We start from the raw sequence: 14,248 nt of genomic DNA, 5'->3' as shown, positions 1-14,248 counted from the left end.
TTACCTTATTTTTTCTCCTACTCACCTTATTTAATTTATCACTTCTCTAAGACAGATGCAGTATGGATCACTCTATTGCATTAGAAAGATTTACAAGTAACATAGATTAGAATTTTTTTAAACATGTTGTTTTGTTTTCAATATGAGAATGTGTGCCAGAGCTTATATTCAATACCTTGAATTTTCTGAATAATGAAGATTGGCAAATTTTGACACCAGCTTGATATTTTTTTTTTTCCATAATAGTAAAGACAGATAGACTGCCCAGGAAATCACATTTCATAATTCCATTTAGCTTCCTTTACTCAGGAAAACTAGGATCTATCACACTTTCAGAAGTGATTTAAGTGTTTTTTTTTTTTTTTTATCTGCTTACAACCTGGATTTCCAGGTTTAGTTGTGATTTCAATAAAGTAACTTGTATGTTGTTTAAAGAGAAGCTAAGACTTGGTAACAAGGCGTAATTAAGGAACAATTTTGAAAAGAATGTTTTATAAACCCTGTGCTCCCTTCCTATGTATTCTCTGTAAATGAACTGAGATTAATGCTTTTCGCTAACAAATGATGATGTCCTAGCTCACCATTTTCTTTAAAAAGGCAGAAAGTTTATCTCACTACATTTTTGCTTTTTCACATATATTAACTTTATCCTACAGACGTAACTCTTCGATACCATCTATCATACATATTATCCAAACCTCATCTTCCAATATTAGTATATTTTAATGTTTTGCGAAATCAGAACTCCTAAAACAAGCTCTATTCGAGAGCATGGCTGAAGGTCATATCACTAATGATATTCTAGATTTATCTTCAGATAAGATCTGAATTAAGTGCTTAAAAATATGAAACTAAGATCTAATTCCACTCCCTTTCTATAATAATAACGAAATTTGTACATGATATAATTAAATCAGAAGACTTAGTACAAGTATCTAGATTCTAGCCCGCATGCAAGTGTTTCTGTGTGAAAGTTAACAGAGGAACTTACTTTTAGGAGGTAAGTTTTAGGAGGTAAGTGCAGGAAACCCTGCAGTCACAAACATAGATAATATTATTACTCATGTAGCTGAGCTAACAGGAAAGTGGCATACTGCCGCAATTATACCAATCTGCTACTTAGTACAGGTGCAAAACAAACAGGTTTAAGCCAATTCTGGTATTCTACAGGGATAAATTGAAAGGTAAAACTGGATTGTCGTTAGCACCAGATACCGCATTTGTGGAAACATTCTCTGAGGAAAGAAGGAATCCTGCTGTTTAATTTTACACTCTCTTCTACATTTCTTTAATTGTTTTAAGGACTTTCTGCTCTCCTTTGCCTGTTAAGTGCATTACATGGTTCAGCCCAGAGCTTCCCTAGCCTACACAATTGCCTTATTTTTATAGGCGAGAAAAAATTATGTGTAAAACAGTATCAAATGTAAATACAACAAGAATTCATAGGAAAGTTGAACCTAATATGCTGTCAGGCTAGACCTTTCATACCCTGGACTTCACTGCAGAATAATATTCTTGACAACTTTCTGGATTAGGCTGTCAAGTTTCTGAGACTTCTATAAATGTAAATCTTTATTTTGCTTCATATAAAAAACCTTATCTCCTGTACAAATTTTTTTCCAGTCACAGCTCACACACTCGCTATCGCTTCCTCCCTCTCTCCCACTCTGATAGGAGACAAAAAATAYGTAGCACAGTGTTTTAAGATTCATTGTCAATAGTTCTGTTTAAACATGCATCTATTGATCTTAAATGCATAACACACACAAATAAATATCTCCATGTGGCATAGAAATACAAATATTTGCCAGGAAGAGCATAGTTACAGGCTCCTTTCCAACCTATTTTTTCTAAAAATATATGAAAATAATTCTTAATAGAAATTAAAACATTTGTAAATAGATATCCTCCTTTCAGAGGATACTGTACTCCATAAATCTTATGTTGTATATAGATGATAACTTCCAAAGAAAAGACACAGAAATCACCAAACATTAGAATACGAAAGGAAGTAACACTTCCAATTGCACATACATTTGATGAAGTGAAGGATTTGAAAGAATTGATATTGAAACTCTGGCTTTTTCACCATGATCCATCACCTTACTTCCACACGAACAGATGTCTCACATACCAACAGAACTGGTTGGAAGAGCCAGAGCTGAATAAAGAGTTCATAGAACTGTTACTTTTTTTCCTCTTTTATTCCACACACTGTTTTTGTAAAAATTTCAGATCAGCTCTGATTGCCACGGGCATCCTCATTTCACAAGGTAAACAGATCAGTCTGCATGAGATTTCATCCAATATTGCTGAAACTGAAATTTCAAAGTATATGCTGCACAGAGGGTAAACCTGATGCTATCAGTTAACTCAGTCCTCCTTTTAGCCTCATCTTGCTCTCCCTAACGTGCTTCACGTATCCGTCCCTATTACTAGTAATCTGCACTGATGTGCCTTAACTCATACAGTTCTTATCCACATGATTTGCTATAGCACTTGCTATAATACCTTTGTAAAAACACTGCTGTGGAACTGGGGAAAAATATCCCACAGTGACTTTTCCAGAGTAGTATAAAAAATCCTAGACTTTCCAAGTTGCAGMCAGCATATTAACTGCTACTTCAGTATCTTTAGCTGACTAACAGCAATACTTTTCATAGACTGTATGTAACACAATGTCTTTGAAACTGACTTTTCTTTCTTTTTCTCATCAATTCACTTTCCAYGAATAGGAGAGTGAAGACTCACAAAAATTGCGGTTCTGAGTATCACTGAATGGTGGCTGGCAGGGGATGCTGCTTTTTCTGTGTTTTCTGGAACAAGGTAGAAGAACTTGTGCTAAGGAATGATGCACCTTATTGACTGATAATGATTCTCTAATTCTTGTGTCGATCTTTCTTACCAACTGGTAGTTCATAATACTGATTTATTTTGCTCTACTAGGATTTGTATTTGGGTGTGTGGCTGGCCTATCCCTTCTCTCCACTTTACTTATCATGCCAAGATAAATTTTSTTTATAGTACTTTTATGTATTTATATATTTCATTTGTTTCAGAAAGTGTCCTAGCTTCCAATCATTACATTTTCAATTATCTGAAAATTGGATTTGAAAACTTTCAAACCAACATAGTAATCTCATCACTTTTCTAATTTGCCTTGCATTTTTCCCAATATTGAATAAAAGGGATAAACCACTTATCATGAAAGGACTGACTCTGCAGTAAGGCACTAAAAATATTTAAATTGAGAYATATTGTGGAAAGCTGTTCTGACAGACCTCCACAACATTATTATCATTGAAGCAATCTAATTCTCAAAAAGCTGAGGCTCATGAAAGCTGTGGGAAATTTAGTTATTATCAATTGATTAATAGTTCTAAATTATTCTTACCTATTCAGACTTCCAGCTCTCACTGACAGGATAAAATAGACCACTTTTCTATTTAGAAAAAATGTAACTGCCTTGTTTGGATTTTTAGCTACACCTGACTATAACTGGGAAGCACTTGACTTTTCTATGGGTTCTACCTGATTTTTCTGTTTTGTATTTCTGGGGATTATTACTTAATCTTATTTAAAGTTTTTTTGTACTTTTATAAAGCTAATAATTATGCTAATTATATGTTATGTTAATTATATTAAATGATTATTACTACAAATATGTATATAATAATTATGCAGTTATGTAATAATTAATGTCAACTGCATCTGGGTAAACTGAAAAGTATTTTCGGATATCTTAGTAGTTATTCTACAGCAGTAAATACAATTTAGAGGTCTACAATAAGGTTTCAGAAAAGTAAAAAATAATCACTTTTCCATCACCATGTAGACTTTCTCAGAGAAAAAAATTCTTATCCTCCCCTACCACATATACTGATTTGCACTATTCTAAAACATTGTGCTTTCATAAACTAATACAAAGTCCTCAATATACATAAAAGTAACACATGCATTTTTCAGTTCTTTGTATCACTTACAACAATATCCTAATACTGTCATTTAGCTGATCACGACGTTCCATCAATCAGAATCAGTTTTAATTGTRTATCATTCCTTTTCTCTCAGAATGAACCCAGAAGACATGCAACAATCTATCTCAGCTAAAATGCATAGTGTATAGAATTAAAAAATATGTTGGGAATCAGTTTTAAATCAATCAGCCTGTCAATTAATGTTCTGAACCCCTGCTATTGACCCAGTACTGTACAATCTGTTATTACGCACCGTCCTACATATCATCTGTTCCCCATGCTGGTCTGTTCCAGGAAGACAGACAGCTGCAACAGTATATCCCTGTTCAACCTGAGGACCATCTGACTTTAATTGTAGCACACAGCTTGATGTGGGTCTGGTTATGAGAAGCCAAAGTATCACACTGTAATAATCTGGAAAAGCAGAAACCTGCCAACACAAGGCTGCAAACAGGGGCTTGTTCTGGCTGGCTGGCTGACGGGCTGCAGGAAATATGATTAATGAGCAAGGTATAATGATATCAGGAACCCGATTAGCACCACAAAAAGGTCACAGATCAAAGTAGTATGCATTTCATGAGCTCCAATCATTGTATAAAATCTGTGGACTTAAAGAGGTAAACTGAAATGCGAAGGGGAAAAGGTATCTGTGTGTGATAGCTTACAAAATGAGCACTTAAAATGCTATAATCATCATTTTGTCTGAACTAGGAAGTTGTAAGGAAATATTAACTGAATGAATCAGTCCACGCCATGTTGCAGCAAGCTTTTCTGATATTTCTAAGGTATTAAGCTTCAAGCATTCAAGCATTCTTACTAAACACTCCTATTCCACTTAAAATTTGATGGTGATGGTACCAAATCAGCTAAGTTTTAAAAGGAAAAAAAAAATATTTGCACGCGATTTTCTCTTTTTTTGAATTGCAAAAATAGCAGATTACAGAYGGCATCATCCGTAACAGCACCAACACCACTGGAATAATGTTGAATTTGCCACATAAAACCAGCTAACGCACCTCATCGTCAAAGAGGTTTAAATTTAATGCTATCAGACTGACCAAAAGCTCAATATCTGAATTACAGTAAACCTATCAGGGACCTACAGTGTCACCAAAAGAGTTTATATTTGATACACTTCCAAATATGGCCATTTGATACACTGTTTCTCACTTTCATAATTAACTTAAGCCACAAAAAATGTTCTGCTCTGTGCAATTAAATAACACCTTAAAATTACATGTTCATGTAAAAGTCCTCTGCTTCTCAAAACTTTAATTTATGGTAACTTTTACATGTTCTATCAATACACTGTTGGTAAGCGGCATTGTAAATTCTAGTTTCAGAGTAGAAGTTACGAAGCCGAACAGGTTACTGACAAAATCCTTTTGATTAAACACATTCAAAGTCACATTCACTAAAAAAAAATCTTGAAAATTAAGCTAAATGAGAAGAAAATATTAAATATTTTTCATAAAAAATATGATCTTTCAATTTCATAAATATTGCTCAGTAAAATTAAGCAAATGATTAAGTCTAATCTTTATCATTTAGACATACAAAGGTTAATGCACTGCTGGTTTCAGATCTCCAAATTAGTTTTTCTTTATATGAAAGAGTTGGATATGTAATAGGCATCTCCCTCATTCTAGAGCTTTCTAAACCACTTTTTTTTCAGCGATTAATAAAATAAAGAAGCACTTACTGTAGATCCTGCATAAAAAGAAAAAGCAATATTCAGAAAATGAGATGAGTTTGATTCCTCTCTAAGAGATGACTTTAAAGGGATGTTACATTTTCTGTCCCTGAGCTTAACAGTAGTAATTGAAAAGCATCTGCTTCCTGCTCAAAAAGTACTGCATCCTGCAAATATAACACACATGAGAGACATCAAGGAGAGCAGCAAGAAAGGCAGACACTAGTAGCAAAGGCCTTGTGAAACAAAGGAAAAATAAGGAAAAGACAGGTCAGAAAGCACAGAGATAYGGGTGAGAAAAACCTGGTATTCAGGCTAGAAATGAGGAAAAGAAAATTAGAAGTCAAAATCTTAGAAAAGGAAGAGGCAGGAGTTGGAAGGTAACTTGAATACACAGTGGGGAAAGCCATATCTACGATTAATCGAATGAGAACTGTGTTTTTTTGCAAAAGCTAAAGTACCACTGTTGCGAGAGATCAAGGCCAAAAGCTGTCTCTGACAAGTCTGCTTAAGAACACAGCTTTTCATTCCTCCGATTGCCCTGAAACACCAAGCACGTTGAACACAAAAGGGTGTCAGGCTACCTCCTCCCCTCAAATATATCAACTATCAGCACAACAATAAGATCTAAAGTTGCATTTGAACATGGTTTGTCAAATGGTTCTGCAAATGTTAGTGTATTTCAGGCTTCATTTAAATAAAATATGCACATACTTCCATGTGAGGTAAAGCGTTATATTTACCTAACATAATTTGTAATTATCACAGTATACCCTACAACTGCTATAAATATTGAGATTATCTAGCTCAATAGTCTGCAGAAATATAGGCCAAATAATTTTTCCAAAGAGCATGGTATCACGTCATCAGTAATCGCACAGTATAAAGGATTCTGATAACTTACAGATGACAGTTTTGTTTTGATACGACTGTTTCACAATTTTTACAAACAGTACGTTTGATGTTCTGCCAACAATAGAATTTTTTAAATGCCTGTTCTCTACTCCAAGGATATCAAGRGATTATCAAGTCTAAGCCTGGTTTCTGTGAATTTTCCTGCCTTAATTCAGTATTTCCCAGTTAGTTTTAAAGAAGTAACTGAGTACAACACGAAAACTGCAGTCTTAATTTTCAAGATTTACAAAAAAGAGATTTTCTGATTTAGTTATTTTTAGAGCGTCACTGATGCAGAATCTTTTTCATTTTGTTAAGAGCCTAATGTAACAAGCTTTGAGGATGCGCTCAGACACCAGTGATGATACTGCAACATCTACTCTGTAAATAATTTAACTGCTAAAAGATGCAGTGAAACACAAAATGCTAAYACCAGGATTTTCCAAAGCATGGAAGAGAAACGCTAACACTGTTTTGGGGAAGGAAGCAGGTGAAGGCAAATTCAGTTTTGTCTCCTTGTAAGAACAGCTCTGAAAACTATCAAATTAATGGCAGAGGTGTCAAAGAATTTAAAATACAACCTTCTCTTTCTGAAGCATTCATTAGCTTTTGGAGTTAAGTGGATACTAAAATTTAACTAAATTTTACTAAAAACTTGTAGCATCCCTTCTGACTACTTCAGTCTTAGCCCCATGTAAATTATAAATATCTGTATTTTACAAACAAAGAGCCAAATGATTTCAGAGAAAGATTGCAAGACAAATATTACTTGACAGACAACAGAAGATAACCATCTTACCAGTCTGTTTATGCGAACAAATTCTTCTGGGGTTTTGGCCCATGGTGGAAGTTCAACATCAGACACGACTGTTCCATCATCCATCACTCCTAGATTGTAATTGTTGCTGTTGACAAATATCTCTGGGAGGTAATAGAATTCAGGAATCAATTCCTGAACAGAAATGAAAAACAACATCATGTTATAAATTCTGTCATTGCATACACTTTGTTGAATTAAAATATAATTACTGAAGTGATATTAGGCAACAAAAGAATATACAAAACCCTCTTTTCATATTCCCCTCTCACAGAAAGGGGAAATCCCCTCTTTAATACTTTCTACAATTTAAATCTTTAGATTTGATAAATACTCAGCATCCTTGTAATATGAAAAGGAAATAAGACACAACACACTATGGATTAAAATAGTCAGAGAATGCTTTTGGTTTCATATCATGCACAGAGAAACTTAAAAACTAAAGTAATGAACATCACATGATACAAATAATCTTTAGTGGAAAGCAACAGACAAAAGATATTAAGATGCTGAGGAAAAATGGTCCTTTTACATTTTAATACAATCCACATTTCTAAGTGCTAATGYACAAATGGTGGTTTGGGTGAAAGTAACACYATGTCTATTAATTATAAAGTTGCAAAACACAGTTATAATCCTATTCTCTCTAGTATAAGATTCTGCAACCTCGTTTGTTTAGGGTATTATCTACATTCAGGTCAAYATCCAGAAATATATTTTCTGTTGAGTTTAAAATATCTGTAGTTACACCATGTGTTCAAAAAGAACCCCATAAAATCAAATTGAGTCAAGATCTTTCTTTGATTAAAAGGTTGTTAACTCAACTTTGTGTCCAGTTACAGGGAAGAATCATGCATAATTTCACACCCCCCCCCAAAAGAAAAAAAAAAAAAGAGGGGGGGGGAACAAAAAAGGAACTTTACATGGTTGACATGGTTGCAAGGTCTATGTGCACTGAATTCCACATCAGTACCATCACTGCTTTAAACAACTCTGCTAACTAGGCCTGTTCTGGGCAGGATTAGAAAACAGTACTTAGCATATCTATGTTTGGCCTGTTGTGGCACTTCTGCAGGCAGAGCTTGGACACTGAAAAGTTTTAAGGAAAAAATGCAAGTATATGTAGTAAACAAAGTRTTATTTCTAAGTTTTATGATAAAACTTTAATACTGATAGCTAAACAAAGCAGAAAATGGTATATTCTAGTGCAGAATGCACTACATGCAATGAAGCAAAATTAAGGTCAAAACGAGTTTGCTCCTGGATAAGTGATATATTTTCCTGTTAAGCAATRAGATATGCAAACTTCTTAAGTTGCTCATTCTGTAAAATACGCAGGAAGATATACATAAACATACCCAAGCTAATGTGATTAGACTCCTATTACAGACTTCTATAAATTCAGTTCTTCAAAATCCTGGCAAAATACTTAACTGGAAAAGCCTAACATAACATCTATTTCCACCTTTAATACATTTTAAAGTTTTATTGGTTTTGTTTGTTTGTTTGTTTGTTTTGGTGGAACTTGATGTTGAGACTTAAATACACTCAATAAACCTGGCAATTTGATAGATTTAGAAAAATTGAGCCACTAAATTTGAGAATTTACTCTTTGTATAGAAAGGATCAATACGTGCAATTGTTTGAGGAAGTGTATTTCATAGCAAATGACTGGTGCAAAACTGGACTTCCACATAGCAAGTGTAACCTGCATGCCACTTAAGAAGTAGAAAAAAAAACAGACTGTCCCACTGGCTTTGTCTATAGCAGGCATAGTACATAGCTTCGTCAGAAACTCTGTAGATCAGCCTTGCAACCCAGTCTTGACATGGGTCAACGGATCAGTGGTCTCCCAGATATCCCCTCCAGGCCAGCTATGGCATGAGCAGCTTTCCAAATGGCTGAGTGCAATGGGGAGGTCATCAGATTGAGGACAAGGTCAATCTGAAGTAGCCAGGGCAAAGACAGGAAAGATCAAGCAGGAATTAAGCTATTATCACCTCCATCCTTGTGTGAAACACTGCTTGGCTTTGAATTGTACATCTTTTTGTTTACAGTCACCTTAATTAACTAGGCAGGGTAAAAACACGCTTCTGTACCAGATGCTTGACAAGTACTTGATAAAAAAAGAGATCTGAAACTATTTAATTTGGTAAGTGAAAGAACAAGATTGTAGCAAGGATAAATGTTTATAAGAAAGTATTCTAATACTGAACTCTCAGTAGCTTTTATCACCACAGATAGAAACTAACAAAGAAAAAACAGAGACATAGCAGCTTACACCACAAATACGAGGSCATTCCATGGTTCTGAATACTTAAAACATAAGCTCATTACATATGTTACTGATGTTTTTGTATTTTTATATATTTATATTTATGTAATGCTATTCATTAGTTTCTTTCAAGATCAGAAAACATTTGGCTTTCTAGAACACACACTGTTTTCATTAGATTATGCTGAAACAATATGCTGACTAGTAACTTAAAAATCACCAGCAACTTCTGTTAGTTTCCCWATTAGAAACCTTTCATAAAACAGTATTTCATTACTGCAGAAACTTTCAGAAAGCTCTCGACTCTCATTATGCTGATACACTTTTACAAGGACCATTTGATGCTGTTACCTTGACCACATGCTAGCATTTGCATCAGAGAAAAGGGAGTACAAGCAGAAATACTGTACCATCCTAACCGAGTAGCATTTAATGCCAATTTTCAGTGCCTTTATATGGGTGAAAACGATCACATAAGTTAAAGGCCAATAGTTTATCCTAAAACCAATTAACAACCCTGATTATAAAATATTTACAGTTTTATGAAGTTTACAAATATTCTTCACGTTTGCAGAATGCCATACTTAAGAGTTCTTCTCAACACTATTTGTGGGGTCCTCATTTATTTTTTAAAAATCCTCTAAATACTGAAACTAACTTGTTTCTTAAAATAATCACATCACAAGCATAGACAAAGGCAGCAATTTCTTACTCAGRTAGCTCCACTGGTGGAACTTTTTGGAGAGAACTCAGGACACCTGAGAATGCTAAAAAGATTAATTAATGCATTTTTGTTTGTTTTTAGCAAGGAAGAAGGGCTTGCTTATGGTTTCACAAGACTATCACATGAAAATGCAAGATCAGCCTTGAGGGGCCAGACTGAAGGATCAAGTGGTATCCTGCCTAAACAGTGACAAGCAGTGGCAGACTAAGTGCAAACATGATCTTTGCATGGATAGATACTAACAGCTTTTTGTAGTTAACTGATTTTGAATTCATTTGTCCTTCTGGTTTTTAAAATCATTAAGAATGTGTTGTTCCATAGCGTAATTTTACTTGTGTACAACAGGTTCCCCCCCCCTTTTTTTTTTTTCTTTGATAATTTTAAATCTGCTTCCCTTTTCTCTTTTGCAAGCTAAAGAAACTCAGKCAATTTAGATTCTTTCCCTTCTGACTAACCATTTTGGTTGTCTTTATGCTTTTTATAATACTATTGTATCCCTTCTGAAGTTTTATGTATTCAGCTCATGTATAGAAACTGTAGAATAGGACCACATTTATTTTGTTTTTAAGATTTCATGGAAAAATGAAAACATCTGTATGATTTGTTGAAGTTATTGCTTTAACATAATCATGTTGAACATTAGTTTCAGAAATTTCTCTGTTGGAATTTATCACTTATCTAGGATGATGCTCGACATCCTTGTGATGAGTAATACTTCATTCCTTCTGCCATGCCTTTGATTTCATCAGAACTGCTCAAGGAGCTCATGGCGAATATCAACACCATCAAATACACAGCATTTATACTTGTCTCTCTTCAAATATAAAAGATAAAACTTACCATGCCATTATTTTTTATTCAAATTATTAGAAAATCCTGTATATAATTAGAATATATTTTCTCTTTAATGAAAAATGTCCTCTAGCACATGAAAACAATGATTCCAAAGGAAAAAAAGGAAACTTCAGTAGAAAGATTTAAAAAAATGTATTTTTTTGAAGTTAAATCAACTGAATGTCAGTTAAACACTGCTAATTTATTTTCATGTTTGCCACCAAGCATAACAAATCAACACAAGAGAGTGTCTCTTAAATGTAATGAAATATTTCGTTCTTTTCTTACGGTTTGAGGATAATAGACATACATTTTGAAGCAGAGTTATATGATCTACAAAGGTGTCTAGAATCAGTGAGATAGACTCCCTAACCATATTAAAACATTTATAACATATCAGATTTTCAAACTAAGTTATYTGACAATCACATTAAGCAATATTAAGCCTATACATAACCTGTCAAACAGAAGAATAAAAACGCATGCTAGAACACTAAGCCTTTATTCATATTGCTGCACTTCATTCCCTCTGTTACAGGACTTAAGTGGCATTCACAAAATATATACTAATACAATAAACTAGTTCAAACTTCATTGTTTTTTCACTTCGATTCAATGTAATCACTTTCCTGATTGTAGGAAAGTACAAYTTCAAAGTACCCACAAGTTTCCCCTCATCTTCTGTGTTTTATTTCTCAAAGAATACTCTCATGAAATTGCCTGAAATGAAATACTTCAGTAGGTTTCCATTCAMATTCTAAATTGAATTAACAAAGAAATTAAATTGTCACTATCCRATCCTGTTAAATTTCTTGCTAAGAYTGTTGGATAATTTGTCAAATATCTCCTAGTTTAAGGAAAAAAAAATAAAGTCTTCAATAATTTACAGTTAGGAAGAGAAAATTATATAAACCCAGATGTTTCATTAGTAGACTAAGTTTACTGCAATCACAATGAGTAGTTGATTCATTATTGATCAATAAGAGATTTTAGTAAATCAATAATTATTGCATTAAAAACCATTAAAATCCTTTAAAACCTGTTAATCAATACATGGATTATAGCTAATGCATAAAAATATTTTAGTTTTTACTGAGGCTACACAGAAAAATTTTCAAYGCTATTTGTTTCCCATATTTCAGCTACACACTATGCAATAAGTAGTTCAGCTTAATTTGACAGAGAAAGAAGAAAAATACAGATTGTATATGTAACATCATTCCATTCCTCAAAATTGTTAAAATAAACCAGTGATGTTGATTTTTGCATAATATTCTTCTAGATGAAAGGTGTCAGGTTACTTGTAGAGTAAGTAGTCTAGGAACCTTCCTCTCAAAGGGAARTAAAACGAAAGGGCAATTTACATAAATAATTTCAGAGGTTAATTTCTGCAAACTACAGGAAAGGTGGTCTAAAACCAATAAAAAGGTAACTCTAGCAAACAGCAAAATTAGCATAAAAAAATAAAACAGGAAAAACCTCTCTTAGTAGTAGAGTAGTGAGACTGATATCATGCATGAGTAGAAGTGACTGACACCAGAAAAATAAAACCTAAAATTTTGACTTTAACACCTAAATCTATAACTGCCTACATAATTCAGGTAATGTTTACTTTCCCTATTTAGGAAGACATATAGGTTATTTCCAAATTAATTAATGCAGCATCAGAGTGAAACTGGCTTCACATATGGAATTATATAGGCAACTTTGTTAACCAACAGTCCTCTTTGGTGAGTCTGAGTAATTGTCTCACCGTCTTTTCCTGAGACACGACTGTTGTTCTGCCTTGCAATTGGCTGACCAAGATGGTCAGTGAACAGAATCTTAGAAATACAGAGGTTAGGAACATCTTTATCTTACGGTACCAAAAAAGCTAAAAAGCTAAAAAAAAAAAAAAAAAAAAAGAAAGAAAGAAGGGAATTCCCACACCAAGGCAATTCCTAATGAGAATCAACTCAATTAGGAATGTGAAAGAGTTTAAATGAATTTGCACAAGAAATACAAAAAATGGAAGAAAAATAAATGAACTCTACTGCATCATAGAAAGGGTTAATTGAGATCTTCAGAGGTCATCTTGTCCATCTTTCTCTCCTGAGGCTATTATAATGAAGTACTCCTGAAAGATGTGTCTCAGCCTTGTTCTTTTAAAATCTTCACTGATGGGGACTCTACAACTTTGTAGTGTTCAACTGTCCTTACATTCAGAAGCATCTTCCTAATACCTTGTTTATGTTTGCTGCCATTTGAGCCCACTTCTTGTTACATTCAGACTGAATTCAAGGAGTAGTTGCCTCTTTTTACATAAACGGATGTGCAGAGGTGTCTTCTACCTTGGGGTCACTGGGGTCCACCTCCACTAGCACTGTCTGACTGCTATTCCCCTCCTGCACTAAGGATGGACACRACACATGCCAGCACCAAGCCTGGCACCATGACACTCTGCAACAAGAAGCATACACCAGAAGAGAAGTGCATCGTGCCTGCCAGCTGAAACCCCCAGCACATAAAAAGCATTAGAACTGCCAGTGCTTTTCATTTCTCCCCTCACTCTACTTTTTGTTGAAGAACATGACCTAAAACTTTTGATCTTGTATCACTGTTCATTTTATAGATTTCTGGTCATTCTCCTTTGGCCTTCAGTAAATTTGTCCATATCTTACTTCAAGTTCGTTATTTCAGCAGCTCCAGGAAAAGCCTGGAGAAGATATTCAAAGTTTTTATTTTATTTTCAGTATGAATATAGTTAGGTATAAAACAGGTAGATCACAGATATTAGATGGAACTTTCTGATCCATGAGCTCAGATGTCTATATTTTTATCTACTGCCACTTCCACAGACTACTATACATGGCTCTGACTGAATGTGKAATTTTTTGCTCAAGGAAGTATTTTCCTGTTATGGATCTTGGCACAATTTTTCAGAAAAGTGTATCTTTCACGAAAATCAAAATCTGCATTCTAAATGTTAAAAGTTTTGCTATGTCAGACATATAGTTTCTGGTTAAAAACTGAATTACTAAGTATCTATTTCTGA

At 34.1% G+C, this 14,248-nt stretch overlaps 1 protein-coding gene across 2 annotated transcripts in view; it reads right to left on the bottom strand.

Moving 5' to 3' along the window:
- The window catches only part of LRBA (LPS responsive beige-like anchor protein), a 399,174-nt gene that overhangs the window by 86,509 nt on the left and 298,417 nt on the right, over window positions 1–14,248 (bottom strand). For both annotated transcript variants that reach the window (XM_085313166.1, XM_085313167.1), the window contains exon 47: window positions 7,364–7,516. In XM_085313166.1, coding sequence (XP_085169292.1) covers window positions 7,364–7,516 — 153 coding nt within the window. The remainder of the gene's footprint in view (window positions 1–7,363; window positions 7,517–14,248) is intronic.

This window comes from Rhea americana, unplaced genomic scaffold (genome assembly GCF_003343005.1).
Source record: "Rhea americana isolate MKP2758 unplaced genomic scaffold, rheAme1 scaffold_38, whole genome shotgun sequence".
Taxonomy (NCBI): domain Eukaryota; kingdom Metazoa; phylum Chordata; class Aves; order Rheiformes; family Rheidae; genus Rhea; species Rhea americana.
This window is presented reverse-complemented; position numbering and strand designations above follow the sequence as displayed.